This window comes from Pituophis catenifer, unplaced genomic scaffold (genome assembly GCF_029215685.1).
Source record: "Pituophis catenifer annectens isolate HBS135680 unplaced genomic scaffold, rPitCat1.0.hap2 SCAF_6, whole genome shotgun sequence".
NCBI lineage: Eukaryota > Metazoa > Chordata > Lepidosauria > Squamata > Colubridae > Pituophis > Pituophis catenifer.
Genome location: NW_027256886.1, coordinates 1,175,431 through 1,195,284, shown reverse-complemented (window position 1 = coordinate 1,195,284; position 19,854 = coordinate 1,175,431). Strand labels below are relative to the sequence as shown.

General features: G+C 49.6%; 1 protein-coding gene across 3 annotated transcripts in view; it reads left to right on the top strand.

Annotated features, from left to right (window-relative positions):
* Positions 1–4,039: 4,039 nt before the first annotated feature.
* Positions 4,040–19,854, top strand: part of CCDC50 (coiled-coil domain containing 50) — a 30,788-nt gene continuing 14,973 nt past the window's right edge. For all 3 annotated transcript variants that reach the window (XM_070945001.1, XM_070945000.1, XM_070944999.1), the window contains exons 1-5: positions 4,040–4,166; positions 13,674–13,736; positions 15,133–15,262; positions 18,222–18,312; positions 19,151–19,268. In XM_070945001.1, coding sequence (XP_070801102.1) covers positions 4,118–4,166; positions 13,674–13,736; positions 15,133–15,262; positions 18,222–18,312; positions 19,151–19,268 — 451 coding nt within the window. In that variant the 5' untranslated portion in view covers positions 4,040–4,117. The remainder of the gene's footprint in view (positions 4,167–13,673; positions 13,737–15,132; positions 15,263–18,221; positions 18,313–19,150; positions 19,269–19,854) is intronic.

The window sequence follows — 19,854 nt, the reverse complement described above, 5'->3', positions numbered from 1 at the left end:
CAAAAACACATTTATAAAAACAAGGAAAAAAGTATTTTCCATTTCTCCTTTCCCTGAAAACTGGCAAAAGGAGCCAGTTTGAATTTTGAACTTGAAACATAGAATTATGCTCTGAATGAACACTCTCTGTTTGCTCCCAGTGCCTTAAAGCTATGCTGTAAGCCTCCAAATGGAAGTTTTTAAGGCTAAAAATCTCACTTTCTTTAACTTAATTGTACTTACTTAGGCAGCCTACAGGCCCGGGAAATATTTCCTAGGGATCGCAGGATACTACATGTGTTTATTTACACTCCTCATAGCTAAGGCCACCCAACATCACAACATCTGGACAGCACAGGAAATAAAAAGCGAAGGAATGGAACACACCAGATAACATAAAAGGGAGTTGGTCATCCCTGCAGGACAGACAGAAAATCCCTCCTAAGCCCCCAGCCCCAAGCCTGGAGACCCCCCAAGCTGGTGCACCCCTTCTGTCTAGGGAAGAGGAAGCCCATTGAGAAGAAGAGATAGATCCAGAAAGCAGAGCTGTCCTTGATAGACTGAGTGACTCAAGGCCACCCAATGAGCACGTCCAGCAGCTCAGACAGGGACATGGGTGGTCTGAAAGCTGGGTGGGCTTGGGCATCTCTCCCCTCCAGACTCTGGAGAGAGCGCAGAGAAGAGCAACCAAGAGGATTAGGGGATTGGAGGCTGAAACATATGAAGAACAGCTTCAGGAATTGGATATGCCCAGTCTAGAGAAAAGAAGGGGGGGGGAGAGACATGATAGCAGTATTCCAGTATTTGAGGGGCTGCCCCAAAGAAGAGGGAGTCAACTCATTCTCCAAAGCACCTGAAGGCAGGAGAAGAAGCAACGGGTGGAAACTCATCAAGGAGAGAAGCAACTTGGAATTCAGGAGAAACTTCCTGATAATAAGGACAATTCATCAGTGGAATGGAAGTTGCCTCCAGAAGTTGTGTAGTCTAGTTTTCAAAACTAGTCTACACAACTATTTGAGTGGGATGGTAAAAGGTCTCCCGCCTTGAGCAGGGGGTTGGACTAAATGACCTCCAAGGTCCTTCCAACTCTGTTATTCTATTATTCAGGAGAAAGACAAAATTGCAAAACTGCAAGGCGGATGAGGAAGTTGAGGCAGGTTCTAGTTTAAGGAGGGCAGTTGTTTGTGTGTGGGGGGGGGACACCCCCTCCCAGCTTCTTCTTTCACCTGCCGTGGTTGACTGTGGGATGAGGTTCCCCCTCCCCTCACGGGAAGGTGTCAAGTGTGGGAGAGTGCCGGGTTCGAGTTTCTGTTCTGGCTGGAAAAGAAAAGCAGCTGTGGGCAGAAGCTCGGGAGGCTGGCCGGCCGCCTGCACTTCGCTAAGAACAGCCCTGGCACCGCAAAATAGCCATTCGCAAAGCCCCTAATTACCCCCTTTCCCTGGGTTATTATGGGTTTGCAAAGATAGCCCGGCTTCCGATGGAGCCTCCCCCTGCAGGGGGGCAGATGGGTGTGTGATTCTCTGGCCCTTTGGGGGTGTGGTGTGTGCGCTTGTGGGTATGTGCAGCTCTTAGAGGTGGCTCCTGTCTGGGCTGAAGAAGGAGCAACCCTCCGAAGGGAGACCCCCGTTTTTCTCTTCCTGCTCTTCTTGAGGCTGGGCTCCCATGGGGGACAGGATAGCAAGCCTTCCAGTATTTGAGGGGCTGCCCCAAAGAGGAGGGAGCCTATTCTCCAAAGCCCCCGAAGGCAGGACGAGAAGCAACTAACCAAGGAGAGAAGCAACCTGGAACTAAGGAGAAACTTCCCGACAGTGAGGACAATTAACCAGTGGAACAGCTGGCCACCAGAAGTTGTGGGTGCTTCAACACTGGAGGTTTTTAAGAACAGACTGGGCAACCATTTGTCTGGAATAGTATAGGTTCTCCTGCTGGAGCAGGGAGGGCTGGACTAGAAGACCTCCAGGGTCACTTCCAAGTCTGTTATTCGGCTATTATTTTATTCTGAGGGGCTGCCCCAAAGAGGAGGGGGTCCACCTATTCTCCAAAGCACCTGAGGGCAGGACAAGAAGCAACGGATGGAAACTAATCACAGAGAGAAGCAACCTAGAACTAAGGAGAAATTTCCTGACCATGAGAACAATTAACCAGTGGAACTGCTTGCCACCAGAAGTTGTGGGTGCTTCAACACTGGAGGTTTTTAAGAGCAGACTGGACAGTCACTGGTCTGACATTGTATAGGGTCTCCTGCTTGAGCAGGGGTTGGACTAGAAGACCTCCAAGGTCTCTCGCAGCTCTATTCTGATTGATTGATCTTTGATTGATCTTGACTTCAAAGGCCCCCAACATCCTCACAATCTAATCTGCCCCATAGTGGAAACATCTGTCTGTCTCTGGAGGTGGTGGGTTTCAATTGCTGAAGGTTTTTAAGGGGATGCATCCCTCTCAGGATGACCTCATGGGGTTTGCTAGATGACCACTGGGGGTCCCTTCCAATTTAGCAATACAGGGAGTCCTTGACTTATAACAGTTCATTTAGTGACTGTTTAAAGTTACAACTGCACTGAAAAAAGTGACTTAGGACCGTTTTTCACACTTACGACCGCTGCAGCATCCCCCACGGTCACATGATCAAAATTCAGACGTTTGGCAACTGACTCATATTTATGACGGTCGCAGTGTCCCGAGATCCCCTTTTGTGACCTTCTAACAAGCAAAGTCAAGGGGGGAGTCAGATTCAGTTAACGACGGTGTTGAGAAAGGTCGTAACATGGAGGAAAACTCACTTAACAACCGTCTCGCTTAGCAAGATAAATTTTGGGCTCAAGAGCCTTGGTAGTACAGTGGTCTAAAGCACCCTGTTATTAAGCTGGTTATTAAGACCAGCTGCCTGCAATTACTGCAGGTTCGAATCTCGCCAAGGCTCAAGGTTGACTCAGCCTTCCATCCTTTCTAAGGTAGGTTAAATGAGGACCCAGTTTGTGGGGGCAATAAGCTGACTTTGTATAAATATACAAAAAAGGATGAAGGCTATTGCTTAGCAGATTGTAAGCCGCCCTGAGTCTCCGGGGAAGGGCGGCATATAAATCAAATTAAAAAAAAAAAAAAAGTTGGGGTTATAAGTCAAAGACTACCTGCCTTGATTCTCCCAGGGTGCCATGGGGCAACCAGGTGGGGTCTCCAGGAGTTGTAGCAGCTACTCAACCGCGGTTGATCTTGAAAAATCCAAGCCAGGCGTGGTGGGCTGGTTTGTTCTAGGATGGGAGGCCACCAGGAAATCCCTGGGCTGGAATGAGAAGGTAAGCCCTTTAACTCTGAGAAGAGGGCAGGGTGGGGCTCCGGCAGTCCCCAGAATGGCACTCAAGGGGATCCCTCCCCTGCACTCTGCATTGGGGGAGGGGGGCTGGATTGGAGGGGTGCAACCCCAGCCAGCCAGCTGAAGGGGAGCTTCAAGTGCTCCCCAAGTTCGAGACTGGGCTGTGCCCCACCAGTTCCTCCCTCGACTGATGTCAGCCCAAGTGGGGCTCAGCAGTGGAATGCAATTGGGGGGGGGGGAGAGAGACCAGTTTGGCCGAATCCGAACCCAGATCTTCTTGAGCCGGGCTGCTCCGGAAAGCCCCCTTTAGATCAGCTCCTCCTCCACCGTCCTGCTAGAGGGGGTCCCTCCGGCAGAGCCCTCCTCCCCAGCGCATTCCTCCGGCTCCTTTCGGGATTCCCCCGTAGGCAGCCGGCCTTCCCCGCCCTGCCTGGCTCGGCTGGTCCTCCCTCTCCACCACTCCCATCATCCGCAGCCAGCCGGGCCAGCGGGGAAGGGGAGGCCAAAACAAAGGGGAGGAGGAGGAGGAGGCGGTGGAGAAGGAATCTCACTGGGGAGGGGGGGGAAGTGGGGGAATCAAACTACACTTCCCGGCATGCGCAGGGGAAGGGGCGGGGGCGGGGCTCGGGGGGGGAGAGAACGGGGCGTTCCCGCTTTACCTGGAGGGGGCGGAGTCAGGGCAGGGTCCGCTGGAGAAGAGGGAGGAGGAGGCGGCGGCGGCGGGACTGGCCGGAGCGGCTGAGGGAGAGGCCAGGCGCGTCCCCGCGGCGGCGGCGGCGGCGGGTGGGGGGCTGTCCGGGCACGCGCGCTCCCGCCCCGCCCGCAACATGGCCGAAGTGGGCATCGACCGCTCCAAGCTGCCGGGCGTCAAGGAAGGTGAGGCGGGCGGCGGGGAGGCTGCCCGAGGGCCCCCCCACTTGCCGCCCCTCCGGCCCCGGCCGCGCCCAGGGGCCGCTGCTCAAGTCGAAGAAGCCGGGAAGGGCCGGCGCCACCTGTCGCGGGAAGCGGGGCTCGGAGGGGCTGGGAGGGCCGGCCTGGCTTCCCCGCGCGGAGCAGCGGCAGCGGCGCTTCCTGCGCTCGTTACTTTGTAGCGGCCGGCAAGAGGGAAAGGAAGGCGGCTCCGGGGGGGAAGGGAAGGGAACGGGGGGGGAGGCCCTGGCAGCCCCGGAAGAGTCTCTTTCTTTCTTTCTTTCTTTCTTTCTTTCTTTCTTTCTTTCTTTCTTTCTTTCTTTCTTTCTTTCTTTCTTTCTTTCTTTCTTTCTTTCTTTCGCTTTCTCTTTCTTTCTCTCCCCCTCTCTTTTTCCATCTCTCTTTGTCTATTTCACTCTTTCCTCCTCTCTCTTTTTCTCTCTCACCCTTTCCCTCCTTCTCTCTCTCTTTCCACCTCTTTCTCTCTCTCTCTCTTTTTGTCTATTTCGCTCTTTCCTTTCTCTCTCTCTCTTTCCCTCCTTTTTCTCTCTTTCTCTTTTTCCGCTCTCTCTCCTCTCTTTCTCTTTCTTTCTCTTTATTTCTTTCTCTCTCTCTTTTTCCCTCTCACCCTTTCCCTCCTTCTCTCTCTCTCTCTCTCTTTCTTTCTCTTTTTCCCTCTCTCTCTTTGTCTGTTTCACTCTTTCCTTTCTCTCTCTTTCCCTCCTTCTCTCTCTTTCTCTCTCTTTCCACCTTTCTCTTTCTTTCTCTCTCTCTTTTTCCCTCTCTCTTTTTGTCTATTTCGCTCTTTCCTTTCTCTCTCTCTCCCTTTCCCGGCTTTTCTTTCTCTCTCTCTCTTTTTCCCTTTCTCTTTTTGTCTATTTTGCTCTTTCCTCCTTTCTCTCTCTCTCTCTTTCCCTCCTTCTCTCTCTCTTTCTCTTTCCACCTCTTTCTCTTTCTTTCTTTCTTTCTTTCTTTCTTTCTTTCTTTCTTTCCCTCTCTTTTTCCCTCTCTCTCTTTGTCTATTTCCCTCCTTCCTCCTTTCTCTCTCTCTTTCCCTCCTTCTCTCTCTCTCTTTCCACCTCTTTCTCTCTCTCTCTCTTTTTCCCTCTCTCTTTTTGTCTATTTCACTCTTTCCTCCTTTCTCTCTCTCTCTCTCACACACACAAATGCATCCAGCTTGCTGTGGCAGACTCCTTCCTCTCTCTCCCAGGTGCGAAGCCTCCTTCTCAGCACAGCTGGTCCTTGACCACAGTTGAGCCCAAAACTTCCATTGCCGGGCTAGGCAGTTGTTAAGGGAGTTTTGCACCATTTTATGACCTTTCTTGCCACCGTTGTTAAGTGAATCACTGCAGGTGTTAAGTTAGTAACCCGCTTGTTCAATGAATCTGGCTTCCCCGGCGACTTTGCTCATCAGAAGTGGGATCATGTGACTTTGGGACACTGGAGCCGTCACAAATACGAGTCAGCCACCAAGCCTCTGAATGTTGAGCCCCTGACCACAGGGATGCTGCAACGGGCATAAGTATGAAAAACAGGCATAAGTCACTTTTTTCAGTGCCGTTTTAAGTTTGAATGGTCACTAAATGAACTGCAGCATCCCACACAATCCCCTTTTGCAACCTTCTGACAAGCAAAATCAGTGGGGAAGCCAGATTCGCTTAACGACCGTGTTGCTAACTTAACAACTGCAGTGATTCGATTAAGAACTGTGGTGAGAAAACTCATAAAAAGGGGGGGGGAACTCACTTTAGGAGCCACTTCATTGCTTGTAAGCAAGCCAGGGTCACTGCGGAGTGAGCGGCCGGCCGTATAAATCCTCTAAAATAAATCCATGAATAACCGTACCGGCTTAGCGGCGGAAATTTGGGGCTCTGTTGTGGTCGTAAGTCAAAGACTTGATGTACTTGCAGAATTGCTTTCTAGTAAGGGAAGTAAATGGCTTTGCAAAATCTGCTGGAGGCTTTGTTTTTGAGAGGAGCCCTTCCCTTGATGTTTCGGGAAAGATCTTCCTCTTCTTTGTGTCTGTTGGAGAAGAAGATCTGGGAGAGGGGCCTCCAACCTTGGCAACTTTAAGCCTGGCGGACTTCAACTCCCAGATTTCCCCAGCCAGCTTTGCTTAAAGTTGTCAAGGTTGGAGACATCTGGTCTAGGGAGCGGGATCCATTCTTGTCTCCCTGACCTCCTTTGGCCTTGAGAGTAAGGCTCTTGATCCTGGTGTAGTTTTAATCCTCCCTCTGGGCAGGAGGCATCAAACACACACACAGACACACAGACCCCTGAATCCCTGCACACCTGCCTTACAAAGAGACTTCTCCCAAGATACACTACCAAGAAAGCAAATTGTGTTAGCCTCGGGTGTCAAAAAAACCCGAACCAACCCTGGGAGCAACTTTTCTGACTCACAACTTTTATTAAAAGGCGGTGTAAGTTTTTGTGCGCCGCAGCTCCCTCTGATGTATGTAGATGGGTTAAGCTGATTGCAGAAGTAGAATCCGTGCCTTGTAAAATGTGGGTTATGGCCAACATCCAGGGTGGTTACTAAAATAATGTTCATTATTTGCTTTATATTTACACACACGGCTCTGTTTGCGTATCACCTTTTGCCTGGTTGCTTGTTCTGGATTTGCAAAATAAAAAATAAAAAAAACAATGCTTTTGAGTTGCAAATTGAATTTGCACAATGTTGTAGATCACGGAGAAGCCCAAAACGAGGCGGCTTCAAATTTATGCTGGGAACACGAGCAAGGAGAGAATGGAAGTTTTATTGTGCTGGATGGACATGTAAAAAAAAAAAAAAAAAAGCTAGTGAATTTTGGATACAAATACAGCGATTCAGAGGATTTTTTAAAAGGCCAATATATAGTTGAGAGCAGAGGTCTTTCTTTTGGGGACTGATGGACAAAGAGTTGGAAAAGAGATGTGGAACTTTGTATCTGTAGATGAAAACGGCAGGGAGATTTACTATATGGTCAAAGATGGGAGTGTTTGGCAATCCCTATAATGGAGGAAGGTTTGGTGAAGATGATGGTGGCTAAATTGACTTATTGGATGAGGGGAAAAGACAAAATCTGTGTTTATTGCTGGCTGTAAATCGCTTACAGATTTTTCGTGTAGAACAGAAGAAAAACAAATTTGTGATTTATGGTTTTGGAGCTTAGACACAGATTTCAGGAAGCAGAGAGTTCTGTTGTAACTTTACAGGAAGAGGTAAATTTCTAATGATATTTATAACTGCTGTAAAGAAGATCGGAAACCATTTATTTACGTCCTATTTTCTGTTTTTCTTTTTTCCTTTCTTTTTCTTTTTCCAGCCTTGTTTTTTATTAGTTTATATTTGTTTTTATCTTCCTTTTAAAAAGTTTTAATAACAGTATTTTTTAGGGGAAAAAAACCCAGGAAAAAGCCAAAGTAAACATTTCGTAAAGTTTTTGTGTTGTGTACACAAGCTGCTGGCTGGATCTTTACCAAAATCTTTAACCCATTTTATCAAAATATGTTATGCGAACTGTGTTCCAAGAGAAACATTTTGAAAACTGTATAAGCTAAAACTTAGAATAATTTTTCTTATGCTGAACGGATAAAAGTTTTTCCTAATTGGTTTGTTTAAGTTATGTGAAGGAAAGACACTCTGAGTCTATGGGAAACGGCTACAGGCTGTCCTTGACTTACAATCATTCATTTAGTGACCGTTTGAAGTTACAACGGCACTGGAAAAAGTGACTTATGACCGTGTTTCACACTTATGACCCTTGCGGCATCCCACGGTCACATGATCAAAATTCAGACATACAGGTAGTCCTTGACTTACAACAGTTCGTTTAGTGACCGCCCAAAGTTATAATGGCAGTGAAAAAAGTGACTGGCCATTTTTATTTATTTATTTATTTATTTATTGCGATTTATATGCCGCCTTTCTCCCTAGGGACTCAAGGCGGCTTACAAAATGACAACTTCAATACAAATCACAATACAATACCAAATTAAAATCAGTAACCCAATTAAAAACGATTTAAAATTATACCAGTGTACCCCCAAACGGATCAGTTTAATTGGCGGAAGAGCCACGTCTTCAGCTCGCGACGGAAGGAAAGAAGGTCGGGGGCTGTCCTGAGCTCAGTGGGCAATCCATTCCAGAGGGTCGGGGCTCCCACAGAGAACGCCCTCCCCCTGGGGGTCACACTTATGACTGTTGCAGCATCCGTATACGGTAGTCACATGATTTACATCTGGACACTTGACAGCTGGCTCACATATACGACAGTTTCAGTGTCCCAGAGTCACATGATCCCGTTTTGCGACCTCCTGACAAGCAAAGTCAATGGGGAAGCCAGATTCACTTAATGACCGGATTACTAATTCAAGAACTGCAGGGAGTCGCTGAACAAATGAGTCAAGGAAAGTTGTAAAACGGGGCAAAACTTACTTAACAAATTCCTCACTTAGCAACATAAATGTTGGGCTCCACTGTGGTCGTAAGTTGAGGACGACCTGTATTTATGACGGTCGCTGCATCCAGGGATCACGTGATCCCCTTTTGCGACCTTCTGACAAGCAACGTCAGCGGGGAAGCCAGATTCACTTAACGGCGACCGTCTTACTAACTCGGCAACTGTGGTGATTCACGTAACAACTGTGCCAAGAAAGGTCGTAAAATGGGGAAAAATTCACTTAAGCAATGTCTCACTTAGCAGCAGAGATTTCAGGCTCCATTGTGGTCGTAAGTCCAGGGCTGCCTGTATTTGACTTGACCCTCTGCCTGGATGCACAATCCCAGACACCGGATTTGATCTCGAGGCCGTGGGCTGTTATGGTGTGAAATAAGAACTTGTGAAGTAGCCTGTGAACGTTTGCAGCAGAAGCACAAATGCAAAGTTTGAGGGCAGAGCTGCCCTCCAGGAAACCCCTGGACTTTTATTTTTAAAATGAATGCAAATTTCACACCACGCGGCTCCACGAAGGCGACTTTCGAAACCCGGCTCTGCTGATGAAGCTTATTCCCAGGGAAATTGCAGGCCTCAAAAAAGCACCACGTAATAATAGTAATTAAGAGCGCAAATGAAGCTCCTTAGAAAGAGAATCTCTGTAGCTCAGGGCTGAACTGAGGGGCTCCTGGGGGCTCCCTGAGCTGGGTTGATTTCTTGCAGACGTCTCATGACCCAACTAGGGTACATCATCAGTGACTGAAGGGAGTGCGGTTTGCAGAGAGGAGGAGGAGGACTGGGGGGTCCTGGGTGCTCTCTGAGCTGAGTGGTTTTCTTGCAGACGTCTCATGACCCAACTAGGGAACAACATCAGTGTTAGAAGGGAGAAGGTCTTGCGGAGAGGAAAACTGTAGGGTTCTTCATGGTCCCTGAGGACAGTTGTTTTCTTGCAGATGTTGCATGACAACAAAAGTTGCGGCTGTATGTTATTCCGCTATTTTATTAAAAAGAATCGGACATCAATGCTTCCCTTTGTCTTTTCCCTTTTTCTCCTCCCCTAAATTCCCATTCTCATTTCTCTTCAAATTTCTGCATTTTTTATTCTGATAAACCTGCTCAAAACGAAACCCTGAAGGGCCTGCTTTGATTTGGAGAAGACCTGACCCAAACCGGAGGTCCTTTCCAAGGGGGCAGGGAGGGGGGGAGCCTTTTCCTGATTTTTAGGGCAGAGCTGGTGGGTCTCCCTGAATGACCAGCGAGCTGCATCTTCTTAGCTTTTAGATTAGATGAACAGAGTTGTTGGTAAAAAGCATTTTCCTTCCCCCGAAGGGGCCTGGGAATCTGGTCTGAAGCAGCCCCTGCCCTTCAGTTGGGGGCTTCACCTTTGATCTCCCCTCCCTCGCTGTCCTCTCAAGTGGGGCCCTGCAAACCACTTTTGCACGGACGAACAAGAGTCTCTTTGTCTCAAGGCAGTGATCCATTTTTTAAAGAGGGAACCTGCTCTGGGTAGCTTTTACCTTTGACCCATATGTAGCACCCCCTAAACACCAAAGGGGGCTGCTGGGAGAGACCCCCACTGTAGCTCTGGGGTGCAGCCGGTGTGGGAAAGAGGCAATGGGTGAGGATTGATTGGCAGGTGGAGCTGGAAAAGATGGGGGCAGGAACTCCCAAGGACGCTGGGAGGGGATGATGGAAGCAGAGGGACTCTTGGGAGAGCTCTTCCCCCCTTCCCCCCGGGTTGCAGGACAGAAGGTTGCTTGCTGCCATCACCCCCATTTAGAGGAAGAGGGAAAGCCAGGGGGAAGCAGCTGCTGTGGGGAAGCCCCATGGCGATTCTCAGTTCTTCAGATCTTGACCTACAGAAATACTTTCTCCGCAGCAGAAACAATGGATGGAAATTCATCAACCTAGAACTAAGGAGAAAATTTCCTAACAGTGAGAACAATTAACCAGTGGAACAGCTCGCCACCAGAACTTGTGAAGGCTCCATCACTGGAGGCTTTTAAGAAAAGACTGGACAGCCATTTGTCCGGAATGGGGTAGGATCTCTTGCCTGAGTTAAGACAAGGGGTTGGAGTAGAAGACCTCCAAGCTCCCTTCCAGCTCTGTTATTCTGATATGAGCAATAATTTGCTCTGCAGACGAAAAAGCGAAATCAATAGTTAGTGATTGCCACAAGTTCACTCTGCTTGAACAAACAGAGTTGGTAAAGTGAGCTTGGTTCAGTACTACTTTATAATGCCTTGGTAAACCATACTTGGAACATTAAAAAGATGTGGAGACGCTAGGAAGAGTGCAGAGAAGAGCAAGGAAGATGATGAGGGGATTGGAGGCTAAAACACATGAAGACCGGTTGCAGGATTTGGGTTTGGCCAGTCTAGAGAAAAGGACCAGGGGAGACATGAGAGCATCTTCCAATATTTGAGGGGCTGCCCCAGAGAAGAGGGGGTCAAATTATTCTCCAAAGCACCTGAAGGCAGGACAAGAAGCAAGGGATGGAAATAGTAACCAAGGACAGAATCAACCTGGAATTAAGAAGAAACTTCCTGAGAATGAGGACAATTAACCAGTGGAACAACTTGCCACCAGAAGTTGTGGGAGCTCCATCACTGGAGGCTTTTAAGAAGAGACTGGACAGCCCCTTGTCTGAAATGGTATAAGATCTCCTGCTTGAGCAGGGGGTTGGACTAGAAGACCTCCAAGGCCCCTTCCAACTCTGTTATTCTGTTATGCGTATGCCTGCATCCTGCTCGATCTTCACCCCTCCCACCCGTGTCCCCCTTCTCCAAATTCTTCTTTTTCCTCCTCCGCCTCCCTTCCTTCCCTTCATCTCCTTGGTTTCCTCTGGGCCAGCCCACAGGTGCCACGCCCAGCCAAAGGTCACCAGCTCACCTGCCTGCCCGCCTCCTGCTTCCGGGGACGGGCAACGGCGGGAATGCAACGGTTCTACCCTGTTCCAGGTACTCCTCAACTTACGACCCTTTACTGACTGTTTGAAGTTTGGTCACTGCTCTATAAGGCACTGAAAGAAGTGACTTACACTTCAACTGTGGTTGCAGCTTCCCTCTGGCCACGTGTTCAGACACTCGGCAACTGAGTTCATATTGATTGACCACAACTGAGCCCAGAATTTCTGTTGTTAAGTGAATCACACCCCATTTCACAATCTTTCTTGCCCCCGTTGTTAAGTGAATCACTGCAGTTGTTAAATCAGTAGCATGGTTGTTAAGTGAATCTGGCTTCCCCTGTTGACGTTGCTTGTCAGACGGTCGCAAAAGGGGATCGTGTGACTGAGGGACGCTGCCACCGTCATAAGTCCACGCCAGTTGCCAAGCCTCTGAATTTCAATCATGGGGCCCTGGGGATGCTGCAACCGTCATAAGTGTGAAAAACGGTCCTAAGTCACTTTTTTCAGTGCCATTTTGACTTTGTACGGTCACTAAACTAATGGTTATAAGTCGAGGCCCACCTGTAGATTTTTGGGGTTCCTTGTCAAAACTCTCTTGCATTCCCTGGGTTGCTTTTAGGGATCCCTAAATGTGGGGGGGGGGTTGGCGGTGGAATTCAGCCTCAGATTTAACCAGGTTTGCCTTATGGATACGTGGGACGCCCTGGTGGCGTTGGGGTGCTCTCTTCTCCTCCTGGGGAGGAATTTGCAGAGAGCTTTTCCTGATTTAGTTGCTGCGTTGAGGCCAGGAGCTGGAGGGACCCCCCTCCCCCTTATCCCCCTCCCCACCGCCTGTGGCTTTGTGAAGAAAGAGAAGCTGCATCTGTTATCAAACAAAGACCCCCCCCACCAGCCAAAGAGGGCGGACCGGGAGGGGGCCCATCTCCAGGACAACCAGCTCCAGCCAATCCACGCTGATCTTTCAGAGCAAAGCCCCCCCCCTTCCCTCCCACCCCCACTTCTGGAGAAAGGTCAATTAAGCTATTTGTAATGGGGTCGCAGCTGTTTGATTCATTCTTGGCTGACTTTGGGCTGGCTGCGGTGGTTTTGGCTCAAACTTCAGGAACTTGGGTGGAGGCGTCTTCTAAAGGGGGGGTGGGGGGGAAGGGGCCCAGCTGGCAGGCTCCTTTCCTTGCTTGGCTGCCTCCCCCCCCAAACAGCTGAGAAACCAAAGCAACTTGGGATTTCTGGGGATCTGGAGAGCAGGAGAAAGGGAGAAGGTTCAAGGACGGATGCTATGCAGGGTCAGCTGCAACTTGTCCTCTTGTAAGAGAGAGTCTCTACTCCTTCACACGTTCCTGCAGCTGACCAAGAACAGCTTCATCAGACCAAGACCTTAATCAGAATAGAAGGTGGAAGGGACCTTGGAGGTCTTCTAGTCCAACCCCCTGCTCCAGCAGGAGACCTATACGATTCTGGACAAGTGGCTGTCCAACCTCTTCTTAAAAGCCTCCAGTGATGAAGCACCCACAAAATCTGATGGCAAGCTGTTCCACTAGTTAATTGTCCTCAATTCCAGGTTGCTTCTCTCCTCGATTAGTTTCCATCCATCCGTTGTTTCTTGTCTGGTCTTGGGAGTCCATCTTGCTGGCAGTGGGGGGGTTCCCCCCACCTCTTTCCTCCCCTTCTCATCGGTTGAGGAACTCTGTAGTAGCAAATCCAGGATAAAAGTTGGCTTTTATTTTTATAACTTCTCTCTGAACTGAAGGGATTCTTGGCTGCCCCGTTGACTTTTCCTGCAGATGTTGCCTGTTTCACTATCTCCCCAGTGGAGCCTTTGGTGCAAGATTTGCACACTCCCACTGTCCCTGGCACACACACACGCACACACACACAGAGAGAGAGAGAGAGAGAGAGAGAGAGAGAGAGAGAGAGAGAGAGAGAGAGAGAGAGAGAGAGCGAGCTCTATACACCCACCGATTGTGTCTGTTGTGGTATCTTTTGGCCTCTGGGTTGTGTTTGTGAAGAAGCCTTGAGATGCATCTGGAGAGAGAATTTGTTTTGGAGGTTTTAGGCGCCTGGTTATCTTGCAAAAAGTTTGCTGACGGATTTTGCACATCCTTCCTGGAGGAACCAAATGTCTTTTTTTCTGCTTTTTCTCCCTAGTGTGTCGAGATTTCGCTGTGCGGGAGGATCACACGTTGGCCCACAGCCTGCAGGAACAGGAAAGTAAGTTACACCTAGGAAAACTTGCTTGTTACTCTCTTACTTCACACATGGTGTATTTTGCACTTTTCTTCTCTTGCTTCTGCTTCTGCTCGGCTGGTTTTTAATCGAATTTTTAATCCGATTGGCATTTCTGTCTCTTTATTGAGATATACGGTATGTACCCAGTTTGTTTATCAGTTCATCTGAAACAGCTCACAAAATTAATTAGAACCATCGATAAAAAGATTTTTTTTTAAAATTGCAAATTCTTTAAAGAGAATGGATGCCATGTAAGAAAAAATAAGGTACAGGAAGGGCTCAATTTTACAACTGGTCACTTAGCAATTGTTTAAAGTTACGACCAACCTCCCCAGAGATACTTCCAACCGAGTTCTTGAGTTCCGAGGGCCACACACACACAAACACACACACACACACACACACACACACACACACACACACACACACATCTCCCGGCGTGGTCACATGACTGCATTTTGGGGCCCTTGGCAAACGGCATATTTTTATGGCTGTTTGCAGTATCCCGTAGTCATGTGATCACATTTTGTGATATATTTTTTTTGGCCAAAAATCTGGAATTTAGTTCCAGTTTTGAGGAGCAGGGAGAGGGGGAGGAGAAGGAGAAGGAGGAGGAAGAGGAAGGACTGTGGGGTCCTAGTTGCTCTCTGAGCATGTTGGTTTTTTGGCAGACGTTTCATGACCTAAAGAGGGAACATCATCAGTGCTAGAAGGAAGGGGGGGTTTGCGGAGAGAGAGATGAGGACTGTGAGGTCCTCGGTGCCCTCTGAGCTTGGTGTCAAGTTTCCGAAAGATGCCCTAATTAATTCATGAGCCATGAGCCAAACTTCAAAAGAAATACAGTCATTTATTAGGAGCAACATTCCGGCAATACTCGGATGCAGTTAGGACTAATCCCACGTAGATTTATGTTCCCCTATGATCCTGTCTCTCCCCTCCTCCCTGGCCATGTCATAAATCACATTCTCCAATTAACCACTTTGGCTGGCTGTGAAACCTCCTTCTGATTGCAGTCAGGAAGAATGTATGGAATTCACTTCAGTTCTCCCTCCCTCCTGCTCATGGCAACTTGAAAGCTTTGCAAGTTGACATTCGGCTCCCCTCACTTCCCGAGGGCGACCTGCACAAAGCAAAACAATTCGAGTACAGATGCAGAGTTTAGGGATGTGACCCCCCCCCCCACCAAGCTTGTTTGGATTTTCTGCATGAAATTTGGCTATAATTTGCAAGTTGACATTTGGCGTTTTTCTTCCAGACGTTTCACGACTCAGCTAGAGAACATCATCAGGGCTAGAAGGGAGGGGAGGGGGAGGAGGATGGACGGCATGAGGAGTGCTGTCCTTTAGTATTTAATTGCCTGCTTTGTTTCTCTTCCCAGTCGAGCACCACTTGGCCACCAACATCCAGCGTAACCGCCTGGTCAAACATGACTTACAAATGGCCAAACAGCTGCAGGAGGAGGAAGACCGGAAGGCCAGGGCCCGCCTGCAGGAGCAGCACAAGAACTTGTGAGTGGGGGTGTGTGGTGGCTGCAATGGGGGGCTTTTGTGGGGAGGGGCCACAGAAGATCCCCGAGGACTCACTCTCTGCACTGAGCCATGGGAGGGGGGCTGGATGTGACCCCCCTTTTCTTGTGATGTGAAAAATCCCCTCCAGCCACGCTCTTCAGATTTTGGCCAGGCGGGCAGGCAGTCAGTCTCCTGTCTGAGTTGGGAAACTGAACAAAACTCAAATTACGGCATTCTGTGAAGAGGCTGTTTTCGACCAACTTTTTGAAAGTTTTTCGAAAGGAGGAGGAGGAGGAAGACTGTGGGGTCCCGGGTGCTCTCTGAGCTTTGGTGGTTTTCTTGCAGATGTTTCATGACCCAACTAGGGAACATCATCAGTGCTAGAAGGGAGAGGGGCTTGTGGAGAGGAAGAGGAAGACTGTAGAGTCCTTGGTGTTCTCTGAGCTTGGTAGTTTTCTTGCAGATGTTTCATGACCCAACTAGGTAGCATCATCAGTGCTAGAAGGGAGAGGGGCTTGCGGGGAGGAGGAGGAGGAGGAGGAGGAGGAGGAGGAGGAGGAGGAGAACTGTGGGGTCCTTGGTGCTCTCTGAGCTGGGTTGTTTCCTTGCAGATGTTTCGTGACCCAGCTAGGGAACATCATCAATGTTAGTGAGTGGGACTAGGACTAGCACTGATGATGATATCTAGTTGGGTCATGAAACGTCTGCAAGGAAACGACGCAGCTCAGAGAGCACCAAGGGCCCCTCAAATCAGCCTCTCTCCTCTCTGCTCCCCCATAAAAGGTTTTGCAACCACTCTGAAATGCTCAGCACACTTGGGAGTGGCAATCCGCACACTCCCCACGACACCAGGTTGAAAGGGGTCCGTCTTATTAAAATGGCACCGTGGCAGTGGTGAAATGTAAAATTTGTTACTACCGGTTCTGTGGGCGTGGCTTTGTGGGGGAGGGGTAATGTGACTGGGTGGGTGTGGCCAATTTTTTTTTTAACTTTTAAAACCAGCTTTTAAAACTTCGGCGAAGAGGTTGTAAAAAATGCTTTCAAAAGGCTCTGACGATCCCAGCTGAGTTGCCTGATCGACAGAGGCTTTTTTTTCTTTTAAAAGCCTCTGCCGATCAGGCAACTCAGCTTGGATCGTCAGATGCTTTTAAAAGCCTTTGATGATCCCAACTGAGCCGTGCAATCATCAGAGGCTTTTTTTTTTTTACTTTTAAAAGCATTTTTTCAGCCAAAGAGGTTGTAGAAAAAATGCTTTTAAAAACTAAAAAAAAAAAGCCTCTGATGATTGTGTGGCTCAGCTGGGCCTGGGGGCGGGGGGGGGGGGGGCGTTCAGAGATTTTTGCTACCAGTTCTCCGAACCACCTGCCTCCACTGCTACTGGATCGGGCGATCCGGTCCGAACCAGGAGCATTTCACCCCTGCACCGTGGCGTAAGTAAACACAAGGCCTTGCACCCTGGAGCCCCTCGTCTTTTAATTCTGTGCGTGGGACTGGAAAAAGAGGTGGGTGGGTCTGCTGTAATTGCGAATATCATTCATGTCATGCAGGAGTTACACAGAGTTTAAGACGGGATGTAAATTGAACAGTAAAATAAATATAATGGAAGTCATATTGTGGCATGAAATGATCAATGCCGTATCTGGCAGCCGTTAAAAAAGGGGGCAAATTCCGTGTTTTGGAAATGTCATAATGCCTTTTTTTGGGGGGCAGGGAAATAAATATCGGGGTGCAGTTGTGAGTGTTGCATTTGGAAAAGGATGTAAGGAAGAACTGGGAAGAAGTGCAGAAAAGACACGCAAGCAATGGTAGAAGGCCGGGCTGGGGGTTTGGGGTGGATGGAGACGTGGCTTGGCCTGGGGGGAGATTTCGGCTCATGATCTCAGCCGTCTGACTTCAAGATGAGCAGTGTTTTCATCCAGAGCCAAAGAGGTCATGTAACCCCCCCACCTACCCACCCACCCAATGCAAATGCAAGTGGGGCCTGGGTGAGCATCTGGCCTAGATCAGAAAAGCTGCTTGCTTGCTGCTCCCGAACAGGCCAGGTTGAAGGCGCAGAGGTTTGCGTCAGTCTCGGAGGTGCATCCCAGCTTCATAGCTGCAGGACATGAAAAAAGGGGTGGGAGGAGATCAGAGAAGCTCATATTTCATAAGAACCGTTGACATGGCTCTTAGTCGGTCTGAAGGGAGAAAGACTTGACTTCCAAAGCTTTTGCTCCTCCTAACGTAGGCTGAGCAGATGGTGGGTGGGCGCTTCCGGGTCTTTAGAGAGAAAGGAGGGGGGTGGGGGGTTTCTTCTCCATCTCTTTCTCTCCTTCCTTCCTTCCTTCCTTCCTTCCTTCCTTCCTTCCTTCCTTCCTTCCTTCCTTCCTTCTTCCTTCTAGCCCTGATGATGTCCTCTAGTTGGGTCATGAAACGTCTGCAAGAAAACCACCAAGCCCTGAGACCACCAAGGACCTCATAGTCCTCCCTCCTCCATCTCCATCTCCTTCTCCCTTCTAGCCCTGATGATGTCCTCTAGTTGGGTCATGAAACATCTGTAGGAAAACCACCAAGCTCAGAGAGCACCAAGGACCCCACAGTCTTCCTCCCGTTCCTTCTCCTCCTCTTCCTCCCACCACTGTCACCATTTCTTTCTCCTTCTTTTCCACAATTTCTTCTCCTCTTCCTCACCCCTTTCTCTCTCTTCTCCTCCCCTATTTCTCCTTCTCCTCTTCCTCCTCCATGGCTGGCTGGGGGATTCTGGGAGTTGAAGTCCACAGATCTTACAAGTGGCAAGGGTGGGGCAGCCCTGTCTCCCGCGATTCTTGCCCCCGAACAGCCTTTCTCATCTCGAAGGCCTTGGTGGAGGTTCTTCTGAGCCGAGGCAGAAACCTCCCGTTGCCCTCGTCTTCCGTCCCCCGCTTGATGCTCCCAGTCTGTCCCCCACCCACTCACAAAGACCCTCTGGTCCAATTTTCAGAGAACAGCAAGACTGCGAGATCGCCCAGGAAATCCAAGTCAAACTGGTGATTGAAGCCGAAGAGCAACGACGCCAGGAAGAGGATGATGAGGTAAGCTTCACCCGGGCGTGGAGACCCATCTCCTGGAGCAGGGGGTCTCCAACCTTGGCAACTTTAAGCCTGGTGGGCTTCAAATCTCAGAATTCCCAAGTGGCCAAGGTTGGAGGCCCCAGTCCTGGAGGAAGCCAACAGGTCCTCCCACTGTTGCCCCACAAGCTTCGAAGAGTAGATTTGCCTGTGGAGGCACACAGCTAGTCCTCGACTTGCAACCGTTCATTTAGTGACCGAAGTCGCAACGGCGCTGGAAAAAGTGACTTATGACCGTTTTTCGCGCTTACAACCGTCGCAGCCTCCCCAGCGTCACATGATCAAAATTCAGAGGCTTGGCAGCTGGCATGTTCTTATGACGGTTGCGGTGTCCCTGGGTCACGTGATCCCCTTTTGTGATCTCCTGATGAGCAAAGTCAATGGGGAAGCCGGATTCACTTAATAACCATGTGATTCACTTAATAACTGCAGTGATTCAGTTCAACAAGTCTGGCAAGAAAGGTCGTAAAGTGGGACCAAACTCACTTAACGAATGTTTCACTTGCCCACATATATTTTGGGCTCCATTGAGGTCGTAAGTTGAGGACTGCCTGTAGAGAAAAGATCTCCAGGTGGGGGTGGGGGTCCTCAGGAAGACCTGGGGGATGGGGGCTGGTAGGGTCCTCTTGGCGTCCGTGTCAACAGAACAGGACAACAGAGTCAGAAGGGCCCTTAGAGGTCTTCTAGTCCAAACCCCCCTGCTTGTGCAGGAAACCCCCAGGAAGAAAAAGACGGAGATCCAACCGGATTTCCAGGGAAACCGTAGAGGGTAGAGGATCCCGTCACTTGTGCTTCGTTTCAGGACATTGCGCGGATTCTGCAGCAGAAGGAGCTTCAGGAGGAGAAAAGGAGGAAGAAGCTGCCCCCGGATCCCTTGCGCCTGGCCGCTTCTGAAGAAGCCCCCTGCCCGGAGAACAGAGGTGAGCGGAGGGGCTGCTCCCCCGTCTCCCCCCCTCGGTTGCCTTTTGCCCTTTGACCTCTGCAAGGGGAGCCTTTTGGGTGTGGCAGTTAAGACGGGGTGTCTCCCTCAGGCCTAGGACGAAGGCCATGGGTCAAGGGAAGGGGCTTCTCCGTCTGGATGCCCAGGGGCCCAGGCTTCTCAAAGAAATCAACACACACACAGAGACAGGCACTCCCACCCCCCTCAGATCTTGCCAAGTGCCCAGCTGTAGCCCAGGAGCCCAAAGAGGGCTCAGAATTACAGAATAGCAGAGTTGGAAGGGATTTTAGAGGTCTTCTAGTCCACCCCTCTGCCCAAGATCATAAAAACATGTGGCTGGAAGGGACCTTTGAGTGTAAGCAGCTGCTGGCTGGAGAATTCTGGGAGTTGAAGTCCACGAGGCTTCAAACTGGCCCAGGTTGGAGGCCCCTGCCTTAGACCTCCCTGGGGACCGAGAGGGACGCCGGACTTGGCGTGAATGAACTCCACCAGAGCCAACTGGACAGACCCTGGGAGGGGCGAGGTTTTTCTGTGCTTCCTTCCGATCTTCCCCCGAAAGCCACTCG